We start from the raw sequence: 25,160 nt of genomic DNA on the forward strand, positions 1-25,160 counted from the left end.
CGGGGCCGAGGGGCCGGAGGAGCGGCGGGTCGGGCGCGCGGGGACTGTTTGAGTGCACGGTGGGTTGGTGTTTGTGTCGGCGTGCGGTGTGTGTGTGTGCGCGGGTGTGTGTCGGGGCGGTGCAGAAGACACACTCATACTTACCTGGCAGGGGAGACACCATGATCAGGCAGGTGGTTTTCCCAGGGCGAGGCTCATCCCTTGCACTCCGGGTGTGCTGACCCCTGCGATTTCCCCAAATGCGGGAAACTCGACTGCATAATTTGTGGTAGTGGGGGACTGCGTTCGCGCTCTCCCCTGGCTTTATCAGTTTAACGATAGAAATAGGACTCTCTCTGGGAGTACGATCACCCGGGACCTTCGGCTGGCGGTGTAGCAGTAGCTACGGTGGGCGCTGGGAGCAGCGGGAGAGCGGTGCCAGCCGGCCGCGTGTGTGCTGTGCTGCACAGCGAGAGGGACTCGCGACAGCCCGACGGGAGCCCCGCGGTGCGCGGAGTGCTCGCTCCCTGCGGGCTCTGTGCCCGTCGGGAAGGGCAGGAAGGCTGTACCGTAGGGCCCGGGGCCCGGCGGCTTCCGCACCAAGAGGCGCTCGGGGCAGGGTCCTTGGGCGCATTCCAACTCCTTAACGGCAGTGCAGCATTAGTATTCCAGATTTCAGTGACATGGAGACACTGGTGTCCCACGAGCTGGTACCCGCTGTGCAAGGACCCCACCTCACACCCGGAGCTCAGATGCGTATCGATTTCATGGCTGCGCAGAGGGGGGTGCTGGGGGTGATGCCACACAGCCCGCAACCCCGACTCCCGCTGGGCAGCACATTTATACCCGCGGGACTCAATCAGTTCCCATCTGTTCCGTACACAGTAGCTTGGGGAGGCATCGCGGGGTTAAATCAGGTCCACCCTCCCGCTGCTCCCCGGCCCCGACTGCGCTGTGGCTCTCAAGTCCGCTGGCCCTGTGCAGTAACTGCCCCTCCCGCTCTGGGCTATGTCTCCGTGGAAGCTTCAGAACCGGGATGTGAAAAGGTGCTGAGACCAGAAACCAGCCTCCGAGTTAGTCTCAATATCCTTTCTTGGCCCGATTGTTTTTGTCCCGCGACTCCCCTAAACCCCGAGTGGCTCCTTCCCTACTCGCAGGTGCTGTGAATCATCCTCCTGGATCCGCAAACCCCTTCCTCCAGGTCCTGTATCTTTACACCTGCTCCGATGCTGTCTGGAGAAAAATTCCCTTCTCAAATCTATTCCTCCCTACCCAAGGATCTCCTCACTCCTCATGACTCTTCCGCCTCTAATCCCATCCAGCGCTACAAACCCTCCAGGGGGCAATTCGATCCCTATTTCCACAGAATCTGAGCATGCAGCTTTGTTATCGCTACTATTCACCCTCTCAACCAGCACCTTTATGAGCAGCCGCCGGACACCTGCGACCCCCGATGGTGGGGAGGGGTGGATGAGGGGCCTGGGTGCTGCGGGGAAGGGCAGCGGGTCTGGACAGAGACCGGATAGGCAGCAACATCACCTCCCCGCATCCCGATTCTGAACAGACCAGAGCGGTGCAGAGTGGAGCAGACTCGAATACCTTCCCTACCTTTATTGCCCAACCCTGCGCAGCTTTCGCCTGTGTGTCATGCGCAGCACGCACTCAAACCCACTTTCTCAGGGGAACTCGAAGCTCCCTTCAGGCACCGCTTATTGCCCGACCCTGCAGGGGCGGTGGCAGAGGGACGGCAGATGAGAATGGTTCTGAGGGGGTCGCAGGGGCAGGAGCGGAGCTGAAGAGGTGAGCGGACCTGTTTGAAACCCGCAGCGCTGCTTAAGGCAGGGGAGCAGGGGAAGAGTGGACCTGCTTGAAGGCCACGGCGCCTCCCAAAGCCGGGGCGTGCGGGGCGGGGGCTGCGACCGGGAGCCGCCTCCCCGGACAGGGCTCAGAGGGCTCAGAGGTGCTTGAAAAGTGGAGTTGTTCCCCGGATTGCGACTGGCCAAAAAAAATCACACCGCCGGGAGTCACTCACAAATCGAGAAAATCCAACAGGATTTTCTGCCTGATATCCATACCAAAAACCTTTAGAGTTAGAACAGGAGATGTCATGTTCTGCAGAGGGGCATGGGGGGATTCCTGGGGGACCTGGGTTTTAGGACAGTGGTTCTGCGGGAACTGGAATCTACCAGGGGAACCGAGATCCAGAGAGGGTTGCAGTTCACAGGTCCCAGCAACCGCCGGACTGGTCCCAGGACCCACCCTGGGCTAAATGTTCTCCATGCTCATTCTTAGCCTGAACCCCACCTACTTTCAATTGGCTCCGATGCTAGCTTCGTTCCTGACCCCGCCGGCTTCAGTCCCGCCTTCCTTCACCCCAGTCCCGCAGAAACTGTCCAGGCGGGTGGGCTTCAATCAGGTCCGTTTTCACGCGGTTTCCCGGTCGTGACCGGTGACCATCTCTGAGGGTTTCAGTCAGGTCCTAAATCACGGCAGCAGCTTGCCAACTGGAACGGTTGGAGAAGGCAAAGCGGGTCTGTGAGCTCAGTGATGTGCTGGTGGAGAAATTCTGAGCAATCACTGTCAAGGGGGGTGTAGAATGGTTTAACTTCTGTGCCTAAATACAGCTCAGGCGCTCGTGTCGGGGGATTTATTTTGTGGGGTTCCCACGAGCACCTGGCCCTGTGCAAACCCGAAATAAATCATCAACGCCTCTTCCGAGGGTGCCATTATTAGCGAGTCTCAGCCCGCGGAACGACTCCGCTTTTCGGGCACCGCTGAGCCCCGTCGGGGGGCGGTTCCCGGCCGAAGACCCCGCCTTGTACGCCCTGGCTTTGAGAGGCGCCGCGGGCTTAAGCAGGTCCGCTCCCCGCTGCTCCCCTGCCTAGAGCAACGCTGCGGGTTTCAAACAGGTCTGCGACCCCCCTCAGCTCCGCTCACGCTTTGGGCTTCCCCCGTCCCGTGACTACCCAGAACCAGTCACATCTTCCCTACCTCTGCCCCCGCCCCCGCTGTGGGATTCAATCAGCTCTGCTACCCTCGCTCCGGCCTGGTTCCCATGTCCGCGTTTTCCCCCATTTACCCAGTGTGCCCATTATCCCCCCATGTCTCGCATTTGTCCCCATTTTCTCCCCGAATACCCCATGTCTCCACATCCCTCCATCCCCCCCCCAAACATGACACTTTGCTGTCAGAAGCTACTCCTGCCCTGCTGTTCTCACAGGGCTATGTCCCACTTACTTAAATATAAGGCACATAATCCCATCGGTTTTACTTCATTTGAGGGAGACCACTGAGCAACAGGGATTGTGCAAACCTGAAATAAATACGCAATGTGACCCTGAGAGTATGAATATTGTCAAGTTGCACCCTCGGTGGCAAATCAGCAATGCCTGGAGCTGGTCCCAGACCCCAGTCTGGGTCTGAACTGCTCTGAGTGCCCATTCCTACCCTGAACACTGGTGGGTTTCAATCGGCTCTGACCTGTCCTGCACTCCCCAGCTTTGGGAAGCATCATGGGCTGACTGTGCAGGACTGGACTCTGCCCGAAAGCGAGTACCTTTATACGCTGGTATCATGTGCGGAGCTGAGGCTCCATTGGGAAGCCCCAGGTACGTGGCCCCAGCCTGGAGCAGGGCCACGGAACGCCAGAGTAACAGGGGTGGAGGGTGGATGCTGGGCCGTGGACGGGGCAGAGCATGTCCCTCTGGCTCTCCTGCCCGCGGCCGCTGCTCCGTGCAGCACTGGGCTGCACGGACCGGGCCGGCCGCGGGCTCCTCCGCGCCGAGCGTGTGGCCCTGGCCTCGTGGGGCCCAGGGAGCCTCAGGCCGCGGCCTTCCCGCGGAGATGGGGTCGGCGGTGCCCTGCAGTACGGGGCTGCGGCAGCGGCGCATGGGGAACCGAGGCCTCGCGGCCCCACGCGCAACACGGGCACCGGCACCCGCCTCGCTGAGGCGAGGCGCGCCCGAGCCGCGGCGGCTCGCAGGGGCGGGGCCGAGCGGCGCGCGGGGTCCCGCAGCGCAGGGGCGTGTCCATGCAGATGAGCAGACCCCGCGCGGCACCACGGGACACTCCCGCACCGGCCTCGCGCCGCACACGGGCGCGCGTGGGCGCCGCCGGGCGCCGAGGGGCCGGAGGAGCGGCGGGTCGGGCGCGCGGGGACTGTTTGAGTGCACGGTGGGTTGGTGTTTGTGTCGGCGTGCGGTGTGTGTGTGTGCGCGGGTGTGTGCCGTGGCGGTGCGGGACAGCAGCTCATACTTACCTGGCAGGGGAGACACCATGATCAGGCAGGTGGTTTTCCCAGGGCGAGGCTCATCCCTTGCACTCCGGGTGTGCTGACCCCTGCGATTTCCCCAAATGCGGGAAACTCGACTGCATAATTTGTGGTAGTGGGGGACTGCGTTCGCGCTCTCCCCTGATTTTATCAGTTTAACAATAGAAATACCCGTAGATGTCCTGTCACAGCCTCCTGTGTAGGTGCCGGAGGCTACGGAAGAGCGGTGCTGGCAGGACGCGACCGAGGCTCGGAGGAAGGACCGCGGTCGGTGCGCGGGGTGATCGATCTTTGGGGCCTCGTTGGCTATCGAGAAGTGCAGAAAGGCTGTACCATAGCATTCGGGGCCCGGCGGCTTCCGCACCGCGAGGCACTCGGGGCACAGCCCTTCAGCACTATCCAGCTCCTTAAGCCCAGTGCAGCATTAAGCAGCAGCTTTGCTGTATTGATTGCAGCGCCGGGTTCCCGAGGCATCGCTCTCCCCAGCATGCACATCAGAAAACGAAAAATTGCTGCTTACATACAGCACAGAGAAGAGAAGCAAGGAAGTATTTTATCTTCTTTTTTAGCTCTGTGGCCCTAATGGAATTGTTTTGAAGTTGCTTTTCTGCTCAGTCCCACAACTTATAGCCCAAACATAACTGGCTGATGTTGTCATGCTCCCTTCCTTGGCCTCTGGTCAGGCACATTTTGGAGGCCTGTGGCTCCAGGCGTCTGCAGATAGATAAGCAAGTACTAGCACTTCTAAGCACTTCTCACTCTTTGCTTTCAATTTCAACTCAAAGCATACTTGTACAAAATAGCAAGTGAGGAAAGGGACGTAGGGTCCAAAAAAACGACAAAGCTCTGAAGTCTGATCTCATATGCGCCAACCTGCTGTTCCCCGGATTGTGCTGAAGGTCCCTGCCCCGAGTGCCTCGCGGTGTGGAAGCCGCCGGGCCCCGGGCCCTACGGTACAGCCTTCCTGCCCTTCCCGATGGGCACAGAGCCCGCAGGGAGCGAGCACTCCCCGCACCGCGGGGCTCCCGTCAGGCTGTCGCGAGTCCCTCTCGCTGTGCAGCACACACGCGTCCGGCTGGCACCGCTCTCCCGCTGCTCCCAGCGCCCACCGTAGCTACTTGCTACACCGCCAGCTGAAGCTCCCGGGAAGATCTCACTCCCAGAGAGAGTCCTATTGCTACCGTTAAACTGATAAAATCAGGGGAGAGCGCGAACGCAGTCCCCCACTACCACAAATTATGCAGTCGAGTTTCCCGCATTTGGGGAAATCGCAGGGGTCAGCACACCCGGAGTGCAAGGGATGAGCCTCGCCCTGGGAAAACCACCTGCCTGATCATGGTGTCTCCCCTGCCAGGTAAGTATGAGCTGCTGTCCCGCACCGCCACGGCACACACCCGCGCACACACACACACCGCACGCCGACACAAACACCAACCCACCGTGCACTCAAACAGTCCCCGCGCGCCCGACCCGCCGCTTCTCCGGCCCCTCGGCGCCCGGCGGCGCCCACGCGCGCCCGTGTGCGGCGCGAGGCCGGTGCGGGAGTGTCCCGTGGTGCCGCGCGGGGTCTGCTCATCTGCATGGACACGCCCCTGCGCTGCGGGACCCCGCGCGCCGCTCGGCCCCGCCCCTGCGAGCCGCCGCGGCTCGGGCGCGCCTCGCCTCAGCGAGGCGGGTGCCGGTGCCGTGTTGTGCGTGGGGCCGCGAGGCCTCGGTTCCCCATGCGCCGCTGCCGCAGCCCCGTACTGCAGGGCACCGCCGACCCCGTCTCCGCGGGAAGGCCGCGGCCTGAGGCTCCCTGGGCCCCACGAGGCCAGGGCCACACGCTCGGCGCGGAGGAGCCCGCGGCCGGCCCGGTCCGTGCAGCCCAGTGCTGCACGGAGCAGCGGCCGCGGGCAGGAGAGCCAGAGGGACATGCTCTGCCCCGTCCACGGCCCAGCATCCACCCTCCACCCCTGTTACTCTGGCGTTCCGTGGCCCTGCTCCAGGCTGGGGCCAGGCACCTAGGGGTCTCCAATGCAGCCTCGCTTCTGTACACGATACTGATGTATAAAGGCACCCACTTTGGGGCAGAGGCCGGTGTAGCATGTGCTGCACAGCCAGCCACTGGCCCTTCCTGGCAGGAGCTGGGAACAGCACAACCTTTACCACAGCAGCAAGTGACGGTTGCTGCAGAAGCGGGGAAGATGCTGCTTCTCTGTGCCAGAGTCAGCCTCTGCTCAGGCAGCACGTGCACGAGCCCCTCACACAGAAGCAGCTCACGCTGTGAGCAGCCCTAGCACCTGAGGATGCTGAAGGGGCAGGGGCCCTCAGCTCTCCCACACCAGCCCAACTTGAGGGGCTGCTACAGCCACAGCTGCAGGAGGTGTGTGAGCCAGGGGCCATGGCCATCATCTCCCTGAGGTCCCAGATGAGCAGCCTAGGGACAAGGATGACCCTTCCCTGCTGCAGCCTGGATTGGGGGAAGAGGGGCTGGGCAGAAGTGCCAGTGTGCTCACAGGATGCGCAGAGCGGACCCTGCCGTGACACAGGGCACCGGGGCTCAGGCCACACCATAGAAGGCAGACAAGGTGTTATCGTGGGGCTTGGTTTATTAGCGTCCCTGCAGTTGCCCCTGCTACTGATCCACACTCTTGACACGCAGGACGACAGGCACCGAGGTGCAGGGGATCATGCCCAAGTCCGTGATGACCAGATCCACAAGGTCAGGTGGTGTCACGTCATAGACTAGGTTGAGGAGGCGTAAGGACTTGTTCTCTGCCCAGCCGCCCAGCTGGGCTTGGCCCTTCCGGAGCACAATCAGGTCATCGGGGTCATCTGCGGACAGAGAAGCAGCGGGTGGGATCAGCGGCAGGGGCAGCACCTCTCCATCCTGCCCTGGGAGCGCGCAGCACCCCTGCCTGCCAGACCACCCTTTCTGGGAGCGGTGTCCCCTCAGCCAGCAAGGGGAAAGGCAGGGCCAGGCAGGGCAGCCAGCAGCAGGAAGAGGGAGCAGGTCAGAGGTGGGAGGAAGGGGACAGAAACCATACCCAGTTCGTTGGAGACAAAAGAGTCCGTCTGCACCCTCTCACAGAACTTGTATGTCTCGCAGCACACCAGGACGGGCACGTTATAGGCCTTGGAGACCAGTGCTATCTGGGACGTGCCCACCCGGGACATGACCGAGCCGTTGGCCAACAGCGCGTGGGCTCCCAGCAGCACTTTGGACACCTGTCAGGGAAGCGCAGGGATCTGACATCACCTTCTGCCCTGCTCCGGCCTCCCCCGCACGCGCCGTGGCCCCGCTCTGCCCCTCACCTCGGGCAGCACGTAGGAGATGGCATTGATCATCACGTAGGTACAGTGGATGCCCTTCCTCACGAGCCGGCGCAGCGTCTCCCGGCCCTCCAGCCGCGGCCGACTGTCCACCACGATCACGCGGAAGGCACGGCCCTTCTTGGCGTGGGCATCGCACAGTGTGCGGTTCACGAGGGAGGAGCTGGTGGGCACCAGTGAGGGAGCTGCCCCCTTCCACCTGACCAGGCCCTCCCCCAGCACACGGCTGCCCCACACTGACGGCATCACCCAGAAATGTGGCCCAGGGTCAGGAAGCTTCCCTTGGCCAGGTACTGGGGCAGGAGCCACCTGGAGCTGGCCAGGCAGGAGGTGTCTCGGGTCCCACCCAGGGCACAGCCCTGATGTACCCAATGGCCAGGGCTGGCGCTGTCAGGTGCCAGCTGTCCCCCACAGCTGGTCTCTGGGAACATCCATCCCAAACAGCACATGTCCCTTACCCAGACCAGCAGTCGGTAGTGGCAGGGCAAACCCAGGCAGCTACAAATGGCCTCTGAACTGCTGACACAACTATGTTAATCAGTATACAGCTACTTGATCAGACCCTCCTGTTTGTTCCTCTAATGAGCCCGAGGGCTCCAGTGCTTCCAGCACGAGGGGCAGTCAGGAATAACATTAGCAGGACGGGGCCCTCTGAGACTGCTTATCACAGCAGGCCTGCCCACACAGACACAACTTAGCATTCTCTTTGGCAGCTGCCAGGCAGAAAGTGCTCTGTCACAACCTCCTGCCATGAGCCCATCAGCCTGCCTGTCTCCCAGTATGGACAGGAGTTCTCTTGCTTTCTCTAAAGCGCTAACAGTGCTCCTATATCCATTTATCAAGTACTGGTTCAGAGCCATGCTCTGCTCTGTCCTGCCACCCTCATAAATCCATTGCTCTGTCCTGCCCCACTAGTCATAAACCTCTCTCGTGTGCCTTTCTTTACCAGCTCCCCACCAAGGCCACATTCTGGCTGGGACCCTGGCTGGCCCCTCCCTGCTGGTTTGATTTCTAGTTGCTGGACCCAGAGCCACAACCCCTGTCCCTCCTTCTAGGGCAACGCTGACTTTCCCACCCTTGAAAAACTGCTCTTGCAAGAGCTCCCCGTGTTTGCCGAGCAGCTCCTTTCCTTTCCTCCCCTGCTGCTCTGGCTCTTCTCTTACCATCCGTACACCAGGATCACGTCATTGTCATTTATCTTCTCAAAGGCAGACCTTGAAATGGCTTCAGCTGCCAAAACAATCTTCTCACGCAGGTATTTGTCAATGGTGTCCTGCAGCTTCTCCTTTGCCTGGGGAGATGGTGCTGTCACTCACAGCATAGCCATGCCCCAGTGAATGGCACCTTCTCCTGGGACACGCAGGGCCACTCCCGTCCCAGCACAAGCCTCTCAGCAGTGCCCGGTGCTTTACTGTGTTGGAGCCACCATCAGGCCCTCCCCAGCTCTGCTCCTTATCTCCCCTGCACCTCTTGGGTGCTCTGGTCATCCCATGGAGATTATACTGCTTAAGACTCTCCAGCCTGTGGAGCTTGAGACATAGCTGATCACAAGAACAAGTGCATTCTTCTTCATCTGCTGCTACTGATGCTGCCAAACAGTGCTCTCAAAGGCAGTCCTGGTGGGCAAAGGCACCTTGTGGTGCCCAACTGCTGCAGCCTTTGAGGCCTTCCTGCAGCACACAGCACCAGCTTGATCAGGAGGTTCCGACAGATTGTCTAAGTGGACCTGCTTGTGCAGGGGGGTTGGACTAGATGATCTCTAAAGGTCCCTTCCAACCCTACCATTCTATGATTCTATGATGACCAGCTTGCACGTCCTCCCACCTCTCCACCCCATCACCTCTCCCTGCTTGGCCTGTGCCAGGGCTGTCTCTTTCTCTGCCCTGGTGCCCACTGCTCACACAAGGCCACTCACCTCCTCCTCTCTCAGGCTGTCGGGTAGGCATGAAATTTCCTTCTTGAGGAACTTAATGGCGTTGCCCATGCTGGCTGAAAGGGGCCGGCACTGGGTCAGGAAGCTGCAGAGAAGGAACAGGCTCAGCTCCAGAGGAGCTTGGAGGGCAGGGGACAGGTAGAGGTGGGGTGAAGCTGGGCAGGGAGGCATAACCTAGAGCTCCAGGAAAGTCAGTCCAAGTTTGAGTGAACACCAACCCAAAGAGGTGACCAATGGGACTCATACAGTGAGGGCTTCGGCCTTTGGACCCCTCACCTGATGTGTGGCTTCAGCTTGGACACGAGGTCCCGTGACAGCTCCTCGTTGGGGGGAGTCGAGTAATCCCGGATCAGCTGAGACACAAAGGGAAGGAGCATGAGCCCAGGGCACGTGACATCCTCACCCAAGAGGCTGCAGACCAGGCCCAAGTGCCTCCTGCAAGGTTTGACATGCTCTCACTGGGTGGGCAAAAGGCTGCTCCAGGAACTGAGATCTGCAGTAGCAGCTCCAGAACCAAGATCTCAGCGGGATTCAGCCCCAGGCATGGGCAGAGGAAGAGGCTGAAGTGGACTGAGCACAGACAAGGCCTCAGTAGTGAGGAATCGTGGAGACACCTGTGCCTGGTGCAATACCCCTGGTTCCCAGTGGGCAGGGTTGGCTGCAGACGTACCTGTTTGAAGACTTCCAGCAGGGCAATGCAACGGGCATTGGAGCCGTTGATGATGCCCTGGGAGTACTGGAGGCCGAGGCGCACCACGGCTGGGTGAATCACCGTGGAGGGGATGCTGCAGGGACAAACGTGGGAGAGCTCTCAGCACTGACCCTCCAATGGCTCAGGAACAACCAACCCGTTGCCAGGCCCCCAACCAAACAATCTGAGGAACAGCCCAAGAAGGAAGCTGTGAGTCAGCTCCTACTTGCTCTGTGACCAGAATAAAGCTAACCCCACAGCCCCTTCTCCAATAGTCACAGGGCAGCTCTCCTCACCCCACAGGCAGGACATCTGGCTGCCCCATCTCCTCAAAGCAAGTGAAGGGGTCCTTCTCCACCCCAATGAGCCCATCCCACACAGAAGATCAGGATATCCCTTTGCAACAACCATTTTGCAGCCAGGCCAGCTGGAGCAGAGCCAAACCATGGCCAGGGCCCTGGGCTGGGGAGGCCACATACCTCATCTGCTGTGTCAGTGGCTTCTTCCGGCTGTACTGGTGCAAGTGGGAGAACAGGTTGACCTTGGTGCCATAGTCCTGCCTCAGAGGTACCTGTAGCCAAACAACACTGATGACACCTTACCCAGGGGCTGCCATGCAGCCCTGCTCAGTCCTGTGCCAATCACACATAACACTCACGAGAGGCACATCGGAGAACCCCCTGTCCAGTTGAGCAGGCTCTAGTCCCACCACAGCCAGCCCAGCACAACTGCCCTGCGCAGGCAGCTGGAACCCAGCCCTCTCTCCTCCTACCTGCTGCCGCTCCAGCTTCTTGGCCAGTTTCCTCTGGGCAGCAGGGTCGTCCACCTGCACGTGCTCTGGCAGACGTTTCACCACTGTGAGGTCAGTGGGGAAAGTGATGTGAGGCAGCAGCAGTGCCCTGGTGCAGCCCCTAGGCCCGCCACGCTGCCCCAAGATACCTGAACCACAGGGCAGGACAGTGCCCAAAGCACCATGGAAGGATCGGACAGGCAGCATCTGCAGGTGCCCACCCCAGACATCTCTGTCCTCGCTCACCCACCCACTCACCCTGCGGTGACAGTGGCTTTACCGGACTGAGGCTCAGTAGGGGTGAGCCTGGGCTTGGCTGCTGTGGCTGCCTGGTTCAGCTCTGCTTTCTTGGCCTGCTTCTGAGCCCGCTCGGCCTCCTGCTTGGCGCGGCGCTCTGCTCGCAGCTCAGCTTTGCTCTTGCCCCCTGTGGGCTTCTCGCCATCGTTGATGCCATCAGCCAAGACTGGGGCAGGTGCAGGTTGAGCACCTACTGCAAGGAGATAGAAAGGGGGAGTCTGTGCCCAGCCTCTGTCACCAGATGTAGCCCTGTACAAGGTGCAGTCCGTGGCAGGGAGACCCTCCTGTGTGCCAGGGTCTGCCTTTGGAGGGACAGGCACGGCACCCTCAGGCACTGCAGCACCTTTGCCACCCCCACGCAGCCCGCCCTGTACTTGGGTGGGGAGGGGACCGGCCTCTCTGCACCCCAGGCCCTGCAGGCAGGAGAGGCAGCGAGGCCCAGGACTCAAGTATAGAGAGCAGGAACGTCCGGGAGGTCCCACTATGGAGGACGGTCCTCACCCCGCGGCTGCCCTGGCTCGGATGGTGTCCCCACCTCCGGGGGTTCGGCCGCCGGACCTTTCTCGCTCTTCTTCTTCTTCTTCTGCTGCTTCTTCTCCTTCCGCAGTTGCAGCTTCTCCTCCTGGGAGAGCTCCGGGGCCTGCGGGCACAGATTATCAGGCAGCCCCGGGTCCCCACGCCGGCCCCCAGCCCAGCTCCCGGCCCCACGCCGGTCCCCGGCCCTGCTCACCTGCAGTCCCGCCGGCACCGGCGCGGCTGCTTCGGGGCCCGCACCTGCAACGAGGGGGAGATGAGAGGGGCCGAGACCGGCCAGGGGACACACCCCCGGCTGTGTGGGTGCGGAGCGGCGGGCGTGAGCAGAGCCCGGCCGCCGCCGCGGTGCGGGGTCCGGTCCCGTCCCGTCCCGCACTCACCGCCCGGCGCGTCCCGCGCCGCCATCGCCCCCGCCCGGCCTCTCACAGCGCCCCCTGCGGGCCGGAGGGCGCTACCGCTCTCCGCTCGTCCCGCCGCGACGTCACCGGCCCTGCGCGTGACGCGCGGGGCCCCCGCTCCGCAGCCGCGGCGGGGCCGGTCCCTCTCCCGCGGGGTCCCTCCCCGGAGCTCCCCGCGGCCGGGGCCCGTCCTGCGCCGCGCCTGGCGCTGGTGGGGGGGGGCAGGACAGGGCTACGGCGCCGCGGGGGTGTCGCCGGGACGCAGCCGGAGGCTGAGCACAGAGCCGGCGCAGGGTCCCGAGCGCGGGGGGCGGTGGGGTCAGCGGGCCGGCCGGGGCGGAGCGGGGGTGGGGCGGGGCGGGCCGAGGCGGCCGGGCCGGCCCCGGCGGGCGGTTCCGCGGGCCGCGCTGTCGCGGGGGCCCCGCGGGGCGGCGCCGGGGAGCGCGCGGCCCGACATGGCGGCGCGCGGCAGGTAGCGGGGGCGCGCGACCCGGGCCGGCCCCGCCATGCACTTCTCCATCCCCGAGACCGAGACCCGCGCCGGCGACGGCGGCGCCGCCTACGTGGTGAGCGGGGCCGGAGCGGAGCCGTCCCGCGGGGCGGAGCGCGGCTGGGCGGGGCGGCCCCGCGGCCGGGTTCCGGCGGGGCCCGGGCGGCAGCGCCCAGCGGCGCCGGGGCCGAGTCCGAGTCCGAGTCCGCCGTCCCGGGGCGGGCGCTGTCCTTTCCTCTGTCCCCCGCCCGGCGGGGCTTCGATGCTCCCTCAGCCCGGGCACCGGTCGCGGGGGGGGGGTCTGTGCGGGCCGGGAGCGGGGCCGGGCGAAGCGGGCAGCCCTCCGTCCGGCATCTCCATCCAGAGCCCTGCTGCCGGGCCGGGCGGGCGTCGGGCTGCGCTGCCGGGCTGGGAGGGACGGGCCCGGGCGCTGCGGCCCCCGGCGGGCTCGGGGATCCCTGTGCTGCGGCCCCGTGGGCGCCGCTCGGATGGTGCAGGGCCCTGTCCCGGGGGCGGCTCGCTCGATGTGCCGCGGACGGGGGCCCCATCCTGTCCCCGGGCCCCGGCTCATCCTGGCCCGTCCATCCGTCCTGGCTTCCTGTTTTGCTCGGCGCGCCGTGAACGCCCTCCGGCTTGCCAGCTGCCCCGGGAGCAAGTCAGCTGCGGGTCAGCGTCCCGCCGGCTCCCCGGGTGCAGATCCCCCCCGGTCTGCACGGCTGCGTCCCGGCCTGCACTCTCCACTACTCGCAGCTGAGAGTGAGGACGGGTGGCTGTGGGCTCCATGGCTCCACCGTCTCCTCCACACCGTGGAGACCCCTCACCTATCCCCTTTGCCAAGGTCCCTGTTTGCGGGAGCTCCTCAGTCCTCTTGGAAGCACGAGGCAGTGTGTGGGGGACACAAGCAGCTGCGGTTGTACAAGGCCAGGAGCAGCACCCCAGGCATGTTCGTCCTTGTGCCTCCCCCTGCACTTTGCCCTCAGGTATCATGATGGCTCCTTGCACGGGGGAAGTTCTCATCCCCGAAGTCAGATGGGAGCTTGTTTGGTGGCCCTGGGGCTCAGCAGGAGCAGGTGAGCCCATGGACAGCTCTGCCAGTACCCTGCTCTGCCATCACCCCAAGGTGATGCAGGGCAGACATGAGTGCTCCCTGGGCCACCCAGCATCCCTCGTGGGCTCTTGGGCCCTCTGGGTCACTGTGACCTGGACAGATGCCTCCACTGACCTCAGGCAGCCTGAGCTTCCTGGGGTGGGAGGACATCTGGGGCTTCCAGTAAGCATAACAGCCATGAGAGGTGCTTGCCTTGGGCTGCAGCCACTGTCTGGAGGCACATCTCCAGCCCCTACAGTGTAGCCCTCCCAAACACTGTTCTGTGCCCTGGCAGGACGCTGCCTGTGGTGAAGTGTCTGGGTGCTGGAATATGGAGTTTTTGGGCCACGTGTGCTGTGCAGCTGTAGCCATGCTCAGCTGGGGCAGGAGTGCAGGGCAGCCAGAGACCTGATCAAGGGGATCTATCGCTGCAGGGCCTTGCCCACAGGACTCTCTCCAAGCTGTAGGCTGGGTGAGCCTCAGCTGGGCTGGTGTTGACAGGGGCGGAGCTGTCCCAGAGTGGTTCCAGCCTCTTCCCCAGCCTGGGGAGCACATCCTGCAACAACCCTTACGCTTTCAGACAACTGGTGCTGCAGTCATGCTGGGCTGGGTAGTGGTTGTGCTTGGGCAGGTGGGCAAAGTGTCAGAAAGGATATCTTGCCCCTGGGCAAGGGCTGGCTATGGCCCTGAGCCCCAGGAGGCAGTGGAGTGAGCTCAAGCCCACAGCTTTGGGGTGGGGATGTCCCTGGCCTGGATGCTTGGCTCGTGCTACACTGGCCTGAGCACAGCCCAAGTTGATGTGCTGGCCAATGCATTGCTGTGCTTGCCCATCCAAACGTGTTGTGAGGGCTTGCAGAAGGGAGAACAGCTACTGCCTACTGCCTGTGGTGATAGGTGTCCTTGCCCACTGACACCTGTGTCCATGGAGCTGCGGTGTATCTCTGTGCTCTCCCTGTGGCTGGGCAGCTGCAGGATTACCCCTTCCTGGTGTCCATCAGACACATCTCTTGGTTGAGCTTGTGCTTCCTGAGCAGTCTTGACCATATCTGCACCAATGCTGACATGTCTTCAGAGGAACAGCACACATAAATCTGTCTTATCTGACGGTGTTTGATCTGTCCTCACTTGCCCCTGATGGACACCAGCCTCTCTTGGTCCTGGCTGTGCTGGGGACCGTGGCTGTGCCTGCCTGGGGCTGCTTGTTGACCTCCATGGGCAGCCTTGGAGTGTGTGAGCTCTCCTCTCTCCAGGCCCCTGGGGCTGCTGCCTCATGCTGGAGATGGCCCCTGAAGGGAAGTGCTGCAGAGCTGTGTGCTCCTGGGCAGCGCCTGGAGGGAGTGGGGGCAATGTGCAGCATGCTGCTGGAGTCTGTGCCTCTGGGCTGGGACTGGTGCCTGCAGGGCAAACTCAGCTCCTAGAGGGCTGCCCAGCCTGGCCTGGGGCATCCAGGTGAGCATGCCAGGAGGGTCCCGGTGCTTCCCAGGGCAGAGGCGGAGATCTGCTGAGTGGAGAGGAGGGCTAGGGGTGCCCCGTGTGCCCCTCAGCGGGATCCTCGGGAGCATCACCTCTTCCTGGTCTGCATCACAGGCAGGATGCCGGCATCTGACTGGCTTCTCTTCCCGCAGGCGTACAACATCCACGTGAATGGGGTGCTGCACTGCCGTGTGCGCTACAGCCAGCTCCTGGGGCTGCACGAGCAGGTAGGCAGCTGTCCCCTGCGCCCTGGCAGCTGCAGGGCGCTGCGTCCCACGGTCTGCTCTGGGAGCTGCCAGGGTGTTGGGCTGTGGGCAAGCATGTAATGCCCAGTGCTGCCCGTGGGGCTGGCCAGGGTGGTTGTTTTCTGTTCTTTGGCATTGGGTTCAGGTCTCCTCTCCTGCTCTGACATCTGAGTTCTTGCAAGCTGCTGGGTGCCACTTGGATGATGAACACTGGCGAGCTTTCTGCTGCCCTTGCCAGGCCCCTGGCAATGAGCTGGGGTGGGAGGTCACAGCAGCCACCACTCTGGAGGCACTTGCAGCATTCTGCTTTCTTCCCAGTTAAGGAAAGAGTATGGTGCAAACGTGGTCCCAGCTTTTCCCCCGAAGAAGATCTTCACACTCACCCCAGCAGAGATAGAGCAACGACGGGAACAGCTGGAGAAGTACATGCAGGCTGGTAAGCTGGGTCTACCCTGTTCTGTGGCTGAGGGCTGGCTGCCCCATGCTTGGTCAGAGAGCACTGGGGTACTTAAAGCACTGGGGCACTGCCTGAATCTTCCCCCCCTCCTCTCTACTGTTCTGTTTGCTGTGGCCCATTGTGATACTCCCAGTCTTGCTCTGGTATTAGCTGTATTTGTCCACAGGATGTCAGCTCCTCTGTCCCTGCCCCTTCCCCTTCCCTGCACTGGCAGAGGCAGAGGCTGCCTGGTGCCTCATCTGCAGGGAGCCCATGCCCACCCGTGTATATGCCCCACCCGCAGCCCACGCTTAGTCTAGGTGCAAACTGTCGTGGGGGAGTGCAGAGCAGACAAGCAGTGGCCTGGGCCCCTTCCCACGTACTGCCTGACTCCTTGCTCGGCTTCCACCCCCAGTGCGGCAGGACCCGACGCTGGGAGGCAGCGAGACCTTTAACAGCTTCCTGCGCAAGGCCCAGCAGGTGAGGGGCAGGAGCCACTGGATGTGGCACATGCTGGGGCTGGGTCGCATGTTCCGTGGCCCTCGGACTGCGGCGCGGTCTCAGTGGTGCCAGGGCGGTCATTGGCAGAGAGGCCGCGGTGCCAGGGCTGTGTCTTTCTCCAGGAGACGCAGCAGATACCCACGGAGGAGGTGGTGCTGGAAGTTCTACTCTCCAACGGCCAGAGGGTCAAGGTCACCATCCTTACCTCGGACCAGACAGAGGATGTCCTTGAGGTGCCAAAGCTCTTGTGCTGGGCAGGACCAGCTCCTCCTGCTGAGTTCTGTGCTTTCCCACATGTGCTGGAGTTCCCTCGGTCCCTGGCCCTCCCTGCTGTGTCCCCTCCCCCAGTGTAGGCTTGTGCTGGGGTCTGAAGAGAGGTGGAGCTGGAAAAGGTGTGCTGATGTGCTTGTACCCCTCTTTGGGCCCAGATTCATATTGGAGGGGCCCTAGCTGTTTTATGGCTGCAGTGATCTCCCAGGCCCCACTTGTCCACTTGCCCCCTCATGCTGGCCCTCAGAGCAGCAGAGGTGCTGCCTTCCCGCTGATGGGAGGGCCCAGACTGCACACAGGCTGGATCCTGCCCTGGGGTAAGGATGTCCGAGTGCTGCCTCTCTGCTGGATGTCGTGACCTCCTGCTCTTGCTCCCAGGCTGTGGCCTCCAAGCTGGATCTGCCAGATGACCTGGTTGGCTACTTCAGCCTCTTCCTAGTGAGAGAGACGAAGGATGGAGCTTTCTCCTGTAAGTAGAAGTTGCTCCATGTGGGCTCTGATGGGACGTCCATCCCATGCCCTGCCCCAAGGCGAGAGCTGTGCGCCTGGGCTGGACAGCCTTGCCCTGGCTTGTGGGATCCCAGAGGGCTCCGTGGGCTGCCCTGGCTGGTGGAAGCCCAGCGGGCTCCTGCTGCCCTGAGCTGCTGCTGAGCTGCCGTTTCCCTGCAGTCGTGCGGAAGCTGCAGGAGTTTGAGCTGCCGTACGTGTCTGTCACCAGCCTGCACAACCCCGAGTTCAGGATCATCCTGCGCAAGAGGTGAGTGGTGGGGCCGGGGGGCAGTGGCTGCTGGAGCAGAGGAGTGCTGTCTGGGGCTACATGCTGTGCAGAGGGACCCCATCCCCTCCTGCTGTCACTGCCCAGGCGTGCTTTGGTCCTAGGAAGCCACTCGGGTGTCCCTGGCCATGGCACCGTGGGGGCCGGGCTGCCCTGTGGGGCTTGTTCTGCGGACACAGCCCTTCCCACCTCTGGCAGCTGCTTGAGAGGAGCAGTAGGGCCTGGCAACTGATGGCTACCAGGGGAGCTGGCCAGAGAGCCTTGTCCCATCATAGAGGAGGGTGTTCTCCCCATTGCTGTTAGGAGCTGGGGAACAGGCTGACCCATGTGGTTCCCTTCCAGCTACTGGGACTCGTCCTATGATGACGATGTGATGGAGCATCGTGTGGGGCTGAACTTGCTGTATGCGCAGGTGAGGACAGGCGCTGCTCGGCATGGGGAGGAGGGGCCCTGCAACCCTCAGCCATGGCTGCACAGGTCTGGGGGGTCTCCGGGCGCAGCTGCTCACCACACTGGCCTCTACCTCTTGGTAGACGGTGTCGGACATTGAGCATGGATGGATCCTAGTTAACAAGGAGCAGCACCGGCAGCTCAAGTCCCTGCAGGAAAAAGTCTCCAAGAAGGAGGTAGGGGAGGGCTCAGGGCTGTGACTGAGCAGTCCCAGCCCTGGGCTGGCGGTGCTCCTGCGTGGCACTGAGCTTTCTGCGTGTTCCTGGCCCGGGCTGTGCGTGTGCTGAGCTGAGCTGCCATGGCTCTGCCCGCAGTTCATCCGCCTGGCGCAGACCCTGAAGTACTATGGCTATCTCAAGTTCGACCCCTGCATCACCGACTTCCCCGAGAAGGGCTGCCATGTCGTCGTCAGCGCCGGCAACAACGAGCTCAACTTCCAGGTGCGGCTGCCCAACGAGCAGCTCAAGGAAGGCAGCTTCAAGGTCACGCGCATGCGGTGCTGGCGGGTGACGTCCTCGGTGAGTGCCACTCGCTGCCCAGCGGGACATGGAGGGCTCCGGGGGGGCCGGAGGGACCCAGCTGTGCTCCCCCCAACAAAGGTGCTGGCTGTGCCACTGCTTCCAGCCCACCTGGCCTGAGTTGTGCTGTGGGGCTGATGAGGAGATCATCGGTGTGCAGATGTTCATGGGGGCTGCCGCTGTCAGGGAACCTGAGGGTGGTGGAAGTGCAGTGGGAGCTGGGCAAGGTGTCCAGCACCCATCTGGGGGCTGCTCTCTGCTAGCACAGGGCCCAGGGACGCCATCTGCTTTCCCTAAGGGGGCTCCCAGCCTCAGCGTGTCCCCTTGCAGGTGCCGATGAGCAACGGTCCCTCAGGGAGCAGCCCGGGGAAGTCTGAGGTGAAGCTGGAGTTGGCTTTTGAGTATCTGATGAGCAAGGACCGTCTGCAGTGGGTCACCATCACCAGTCCACAGGTAGGGCTGTTTGTGTGCTGGGCCAGAGGGGGACAAGGACGGGAGCAGGGAGAGGGTCATTCTGGGCTTGGTGTGGTGTGTGGGGAAGGCCAGGGGGTACATGGAGCCTTGTGACACCTCTCACCTGTAGGCCATCATGCTGAGCATCTGCCTGCAGTCCATGGTGGATGAGCTGATGGTGAAAAAGTCTGGAGGCAGCATCCGCAAGGTGAGGGCTGGGGTTGGATGTGCTCTCCTGCCCCTGTGACTCCCTGGGATCCAGGCTGGACCCTGCTTTTTCTCCTCAAGACGAGGACAGATGAAGGATCCCCAGGGGCCATCTGTGCCTCTGGAGCTGCCCATGGGGACCCTGCAACTGAACTGAGCTTCTCCCCTGCAGATGTTTCGCCGACGGGTGAACGGGGCCCTGCGGCGCTCGGACAGCCAGCAAGCTGTGAAATCGCCCCCGCTGCTGGTGAGTGAGACCCTGTGGCCCTAGGAGGGGGAGACAAGTGTGACCATGGGCTTCTCTGTATGTCAGGTACCAGACTGCACCAGAGGTGCTACTGTTCCCTCGGCAGCGTTGGGACAAGCCCAGAGAACAGCAGAGCTGCAGTGTCTCACTCCCATAGCCCTGGGAGGAGAAGTCCTGGACCCATCCCTGGGAGCCACACTTCCTGCGGGAGGGGAGGGAGGGTGGCCTGGCCTGATCCCAGGAGCGCAAGTGCTGGCCAGGGGCAGGGAGCTGGTATGGGTGGGGAGAGGGGTCACATCCTGCTGCCTTAGCGCTGCCCCCTGGCCTTGTCCCCACAGGACTCGCCCGATGCCTCGCGGGAGCCCATGGCCAAACTCTCGGTGAGTCGTGTGCGGAGGCACCCTCAGCCTGGGCACAGGGGAGCAGGGGCCCTCCCTAACATATGCCCTCCCTGCAGAGCAAGCTCACCTCCGTCAGCCTTCGTGGGATCAGCCACTCCAGCTCTGCTAACGACGTGGCCGCTAACGACTTCCATGGCAATTACGCCTTTGAGGGCATTGGCGATGAAGATCTGTAGTGCCCCCTCCTCCTGGGACAGCACCAGCCCAAGGGCCTTCGCTGAGGAATGTACGACCTGCAGACAGGTTGCAATCAACGTGCCTCTCGCCTGCTACATCCACCTTCCCCCGTTCCCCCGCCCTGCTCCCCTGGGCTGGGGAGCTCACCCCCAGCCCGCCATTGCCTTCGGGGTGGGGGCAGCTGAACTCCTCCTGCTGCTGGCTCCAGCTGGGAGAGGGCTTCTTCCCCGGGCGGCACCAGCCCAACGCCAGCAGCGTGCCCAGGGCGAGCCCTGGAGTGGCGTCAGGGAGCCTGGCCCGGCACGGGGCAGAGCTGCCCCTTCCCCAGGGGAGGGCCTGGCCCAGCACCCCCTGCGCAGGAGGGTGGCAGCAGCCCGGGGGCAGCGAGCGATGGCCCTCGCCAGGCTCCGTAATGCTGAATTAGCGTGTAGGTTCCTGCTCAGAGACAGACTGCAGTAAACTGTCTCCGGGGGTTCTGCGCAGAGCCCCGTCTCTAACCCGCTCATAGACTCCAGCATAATCTAGGCTTGTAACCACGTATCTCCTGCTGCTCAGGCCGACCAGAGCATTAATGGACAGTAACCGATGTTTACACACTGCAATGATGATTAAAATGGATCCTGATTGGTACTGGGCTGTCTGTTGGGGGGGGGTCCCGTCCCACCCCTCCCCACACACCTTGCCAGCCTGGTTGTATCCTTTCCTGCAGCAGAACAAGGCCCCCCAGGGAGAATAGCAGATAACAAAACCGACTGTTTAATGCTTTTTATACACAATATAAATTACACTGACCAGCATGGCAACAGCCATGGAACCAGTCCTGCTCCCCCCCCCCCCACTTTTCCCCAAACTCTAGCAGAGGAAGGCAGAGAAAGACCCCGACAGGCGGGAACAGGCAGGTACCATTCCTGGGGGCAGGGACCCGAGCCTGGCACCTGAGCTGCCGGTTGTGGCTGTGCCCTGTCCGGGCAGGACAGGGCTGCTGGAGCCCCCAAGGAGTCTGGTGCCCATCCCTCCCCCAGGGAGGGCAGGGGCCGCGGCTGCAAGGCCTGTGTCCCCGCAGCCGGGTTAAGTGCTGTCTCAGGGCAAGGCCGTGCCCACGGCTGGAGGGGCCAAGAGGGCTTTGGCATTGCGTGGGTTTACCCAGCTCTCAGCCGTGTGGCCGTGGATCTTCTGGTGGCGCTTGTAGTTGTCCCAGTGGCCAGTGGTGTAGGAGCAGTCCTGGCACTGGAAGGGCTTCTCGCCCGTGTGCCGCAGCATGTGCCGCTTCAGGTTCATGCTCTGGTTGCAGCTGTAGCTGCAGAGGCTGCACTGGAAGGGCTTGTCGCCCGAGTGGATGCGCCCGTGACGCTTGAGGTTGGCCAGGTTGCCGCAGGCGTAGTCGCAGAGCTGGCACTTGTAGGGCTTCTCACCCGTGTGCACTCGCTGGTGCCGCTTCAGGTTGTCGAGGTGGGCGGAGGCGTAGGGGCAGAGCGGGCAGGTGAACGGCTTCTCCCCGCTGTGTGTCTTCATGTGCCGCGCCAAGTGGTTGGGGTAGTGGGTGACAAAGGGGCAGAGGCTGCAGGCGAAGCCTTTGTCCTCCGCGCCCTTGCGGGGACTGGCGCCCGGCTCGGTGCCCAGCACCGCCAGGCTGCAGCGCCCGCAGACCTGCTCGGCCAGGCCCTCGTCCTGCACGAACCCGTCGTCCAGCACCAGCCCGCACATGCGGCACGTGAAGGGGAAGAGCAGCTCGGGCAGCGCCGCCGCCTCCTCTCCGCGCAGCCGCGCGCAGCTGGGCAGGAAGGGGCCGCTGCCGCTGCCCACGTGCAGGCTCAGCTCCGGCAGCAGCGGCTCTGCAGAACAAACACAAAAGAGGGCCGTGAGCGGGTGGCGCAGCATGGGCAGGGATCGGCTCTGCAGAGCCCGGCCCGCGGCACCCCGGCTGCGGCTGGTGGCCCTTTCCCCAACCCCGTGCGGGTCCCCCACGGCAGCTCTCCCCAACGCACCCCTCCTCATTACCTGGGTCCTTGTCCCGCGGGTGCGGCCCCTCGCCCTCGGGCAGGCGGTGGCTACGCATGTGCCGCTTCAGGTTGCGGCTCTGGTTGCAGCGATAGTCGCAGGCGGCGCACTGGAAGGGCTTGTCCTGGCTGTGGACCCGCTCGTGGCGCTTGAGGTTGCCCAGGCTGCTGCAGGCGAAGCTGCAGCACGTGCAGCGGTAGGGCTTCTCCCCGGTGTGCGTGCGCAGGTGCCGGGTCAGGTTCACCAGTTGGGCAGAGGCGTAGGCGCACTGCGGGCAGGCGAAGGGCTTCTCCCCGTTGTGTGTCTTCATGTGGCGCTTGAGGTGGCTGGAGTAGTGGGAGGCGAAGGGGCAGAGCTGGCAGGAGTACACCATGCGCTGGCTGCGGCCGTCGTCGACACCGGCACACTGCAGGCAGCTCTGCCCAAGGCTGGGAGCCAGCTGCAGCCCGCACTGGCGGCACGGCAGCGCCGCGGGGCCTGGCTCACCCCCCTCCTCGGGGTCGCTCTCCACGCTCAGCTGCTGGTAGCCAGAGGAGCAGTCGTCGTCGCTGGGCGCGTATGCAGGGATGGCGATCTTCCCCACTAGGCTTTCTGCTGAGGAGACCGTGGGGATGGGACAGGGTCAGCCCAGCTGGCCTGGACACAGCCTCCCCTGGCTCATGCCACCAGTCCCGTGAGGACCCGTCTCAAGGAGGGGACCAGGCAGCTGCGCCGGCCCTGGTAGCCTGTGGGAACCCAGCACGCTGCTGGGACCCTCACGGCCACGACCTGCCCCAACACACTGCTGCAGGACCCATCCCGGGCACCTCGGGAAAGCCTCTCCCCTCTGCCCCATAGGTAGCTGAGCCAGGTGTCGGCCCACAGCCAGACCTCCCATACCAGGAAGGGCAGCTGGAGGGGGCACAGTGGTGGGCAGCAGCAAGGGAGAGGTGTAGAGTTCAGCCTGACCCAGGCAGGAGCACTGGACACCTCTAACTCTTGTACTGGGTCCCACCAGCTGCGCCACTGCCCCAGCTGCTGGTCCTGCTCCCACAGCCAGCACCATGGGGCCCCAACACCAGCCCCTCTCCATCACACAGAAAACCAGATCTCCAGCCCCACACAGCCAGAGCAGTCAGGGGAAGTGTATGCCAGGCTGTCAGAGAGCACTTCTGCTTCCTGGCTGAGCGCAGACCCGTCTTCCTGCAGCCTGCAGAGTAGTGCCTGTGCCCCAGGAAGGGATGACGGGAGCAGAGCCCACCACTGCCCTGCAGCTGCCTTGGATGGGCCTGCTGTCCCCGTGTCCCAGCTGTGCCCCAGGCTACTGCAGCAACATGCAGTGTCAAGCCAAACCCAGCTGTCCCTGTGCTGTGCCTGACCTGGATCCCTGGGGCTGTGTGGGAGCCCCTGAGACCCAACAGCCGCCCACAACAGCCCCTGGAAGTGGGCTGGGCCATCCCCTTCGCTGGGTCCAGTTCCCAGAGCCCCAGGCAGGCACAGGGCTGAGGCTGCTCCCACATTGCAGGACTCGGCAGACCCTCTGGCCTTCGGGCCTCTCTCACAAGCACAGACTGGGACATCCTGCGAGAGCCTTGCTACTGCTGAGGAACCCTTGGCTCTGCCTAAAGCCCTGTGCCGAGGGGCTCCCCAGGCTCCTCAGCTCAGGCCCGCAGACCAGCAGTGCCCCCAGAGCATTGTTCCCTGTGCACGATGTGTCAGCGCTGCCCAGGTGGGACATGGCCCACAGGGTGAGGACACAGCTGGCCATGGCTCTACCGACGCTCTCAGTGAGCCTTGACGTGCCTGGTCCCGCTCCCTCCTGGGGCTAGTAACTGAGAGCAGGAAGGTATTTCTGAGGAGATAGGGCCTGCTGCAGAGGGCAGCTTTCAGCCCTTGCAGCACCCAGCTCCCAGATTTGCTGAGCGGGCTCTGTCCCAGCCCAGGGCTGTGGGGAAGCACAGCCCCCAGAGCAGAAGCCCATCTGCCAGGCAGCTGGGAGCGTGCCTCTGCACGAAAGCTGCCGGCATGGCCTGGCCCGGCGCGACTGCTGGGCACGGGGGCTTGTACACAGCCCCCATGGAGAGCGAGGAGACGGAGCTGCCGGGCTCAGGCGGGCCATGCGTCCCTCCGCTCATCATCGAGCACGTGCCCACGTTGTTCAGTGGTCACTGAGGGCAGTGGGTGACGCTCCCACCAGTTCCTGTGAGGCACCTTAATGGAGTTAGAGCAGCGCTCACTCTTCAGGCTGCCTGGAGCCCGGAGTGCCCCTGGCAGGGCAGGCGTCAGCCGGCTGCCCCGAGGGGCCGGGGCGTCCACGAGGTGGGCAAGCGGCAGGAAGCAGGGGCTGTCGGAGAGCCGGCCCCGGGCCAGCGCCGCACAGCCCGAGCGATGCCGGGGGACGGCAGGGGGCAGGACCCCGCTGAGATGAGGCCGCGGCTCCCGGGTGGGCAGCGGAGCCATGCCCCGGCTGCACGAGGAGCTCCTAGGGACGAAGCCGAAGGTGGCTGCAGCGTGCGGCGGGGCCTCACGGGCCGGGGAGGCCTTAACGGGAGAGCGCGGCCGGGGGCGTCGGTGTCGAGCAGGCAGAGACCACCGCCGCGGGCGCCCGCGGGGGGCCAGGGCCTCGCCCCGCCGGAGCGATCGGGAGGAGCAGCGCGCCCGGGGCCAGAGCAGCCACCGGGCGGGAGCGCTCCGGGGAGGGCGGCTGCCAGACAGGGCCAGGCGCAGAGGCCGGTACCGGCCGTGTCCCGGCCCGGGGCGCCCAGCGCAGCCATCCCCGCGACCCGCCGCCGCCGGGCCCGACGGCGGCACGCACCTGGAGGTCCCTTCTCGAAGGCCAGGCCGCGGCACAGTAGCAGGTGGTCGGACAGCACCAGAGCCGCTCCCGCCGTCTCCTCGGGGCCGTCCTCGGCGTCCGCTGCAACATACCGAGCGCCGCGGGTCACGGCCGGGCCGCCGCCGCCGCCGCCCCCCGGCCCCGCCGCGCACTCACCCTTCACCGGCTGCGGGTGGCTCTGCTTCCGCCGGGGCATCGTGGCCGGCCCCGGCCCCGCCGCCCGCCCGCCCTCCCGCGGCCCGCCAGCGGCCCGCCAGCCGCCCCCGCCAGCCCGGGGCGGCCACCGCCGCCCCGCCTCGACCGGGCCCTTCCGCTTCCGGCCGGCGGGGGCGGGGACGGCGCCGGACGCGGCGCGGCGCCCCGGAGGCGGATCGGGCACCCGGAAGCGGGCGCAGGGCGCGGCGCTCAAC

General features: G+C 64.0%; 3 protein-coding genes and 3 non-coding genes across 12 annotated transcripts; 3 read left to right on the forward strand and 3 right to left on the reverse strand.

Annotated features, from left to right (window-relative positions):
- The first annotated feature begins 136 nt into the window (after nt 1-136).
- Nucleotides 137-300, forward strand: LOC133625031 (U1 spliceosomal RNA). The gene has a single exon (XR_009818332.1). It is a non-coding gene; the product is annotated as a U1 spliceosomal RNA (small nuclear RNA).
- Nucleotides 301-4,229: 3,929 nt separating this feature from the next.
- On the forward strand, nt 4,230-4,393 carry LOC133625032 (U1 spliceosomal RNA). Its single transcript, XR_009818333.1, has one exon. It is a non-coding gene; the product is annotated as a U1 spliceosomal RNA (small nuclear RNA).
- A 1,054-nt stretch (nt 4,394-5,447) lies between these two features.
- LOC133625033 (U1 spliceosomal RNA) lies at nt 5,448-5,611 on the reverse strand. Its single transcript, XR_009818334.1, has one exon. It is a non-coding gene; the product is annotated as a U1 spliceosomal RNA (small nuclear RNA).
- A 1,211-nt stretch (nt 5,612-6,822) lies between these two features.
- On the reverse strand, nt 6,823-12,534 carry EIF2B4 (eukaryotic translation initiation factor 2B subunit delta). 3 transcript variants are annotated; one of them, XM_061990335.1, is made up of 13 exons: nt 12,190-12,534; nt 12,006-12,049; nt 11,777-11,915; nt 11,259-11,465; nt 10,961-11,043; nt 10,668-10,759; nt 10,168-10,282; nt 9,774-9,850; nt 9,480-9,582; nt 8,728-8,855; nt 7,547-7,727; nt 7,279-7,459; nt 6,823-7,066 (listed from the first exon to the last, which is right to left on the reverse strand). In XM_061990335.1, exons 1-13 carry the CDS (start codon nt 12,212-12,214, stop codon nt 6,867-6,869), a joined length of 1,575 nt encoding a protein of 524 aa, XP_061846319.1. In that variant the 5' UTR covers nt 12,215-12,534; the 3' UTR covers nt 6,823-6,866. The 3 variants fall into 3 exon arrangements, with proteins under 3 accessions (XP_061846319.1, XP_061846318.1, XP_061846320.1); XM_061990334.1 differs by having other exon boundaries at nt 11,259-11,468; XM_061990336.1 differs by lacking the exons at nt 10,961-11,043; nt 11,259-11,465; nt 11,777-11,915; nt 12,006-12,049; nt 12,190-12,534 and adding an exon at nt 10,847-10,954.
- A 109-nt stretch (nt 12,535-12,643) lies between these two features.
- SNX17 (sorting nexin 17) lies at nt 12,644-20,567 on the forward strand. Its single transcript, XM_061990343.1, has 15 exons — nt 12,644-12,773; nt 15,410-15,484; nt 15,821-15,938; nt 16,354-16,418; nt 16,562-16,672; nt 17,088-17,178; nt 17,379-17,466; nt 17,827-17,896; nt 18,018-18,110; nt 18,249-18,452; nt 18,783-18,905; nt 19,036-19,113; nt 19,285-19,359; nt 19,698-19,739; nt 19,817-20,567. The coding sequence occupies exons 1-15, from the start codon at nt 12,714-12,716 to the stop codon at nt 19,934-19,936; spliced, it is 1,413 nt and encodes a 470-aa protein (XP_061846327.1). The 5' UTR covers nt 12,644-12,713; the 3' UTR covers nt 19,937-20,567.
- A 124-nt stretch (nt 20,568-20,691) lies between these two features.
- ZNF513 (zinc finger protein 513) lies at nt 20,692-25,005 on the reverse strand. 5 transcript variants are annotated; one of them, XM_061990340.1, is made up of 4 exons: nt 24,907-25,005; nt 24,730-24,831; nt 21,936-22,526; nt 20,692-21,769 (listed from the first exon to the last, which is right to left on the reverse strand). In XM_061990340.1, the coding sequence occupies exons 1-4, from the start codon at nt 24,944-24,946 to the stop codon at nt 21,018-21,020; spliced, it is 1,485 nt and encodes a 494-aa protein (XP_061846324.1). In that variant the 5' UTR covers nt 24,947-25,005; the 3' UTR covers nt 20,692-21,017. The 5 variants fall into 5 exon arrangements, with proteins under 5 accessions (XP_061846324.1, XP_061846322.1, XP_061846326.1 ...); XM_061990338.1 differs by having other exon boundaries at nt 21,936-22,529; XM_061990342.1 differs by lacking the exon at nt 24,730-24,831 and having other exon boundaries at nt 24,907-24,998.
- Nucleotides 25,006-25,160: the final 155 nt, after the last annotated feature.

Source organism: Colius striatus, chromosome 2 (genome assembly GCF_028858725.1).
Source record: "Colius striatus isolate bColStr4 chromosome 2, bColStr4.1.hap1, whole genome shotgun sequence".
Lineage (NCBI taxonomy): Eukaryota > Metazoa > Chordata > Aves > Coliiformes > Coliidae > Colius > Colius striatus.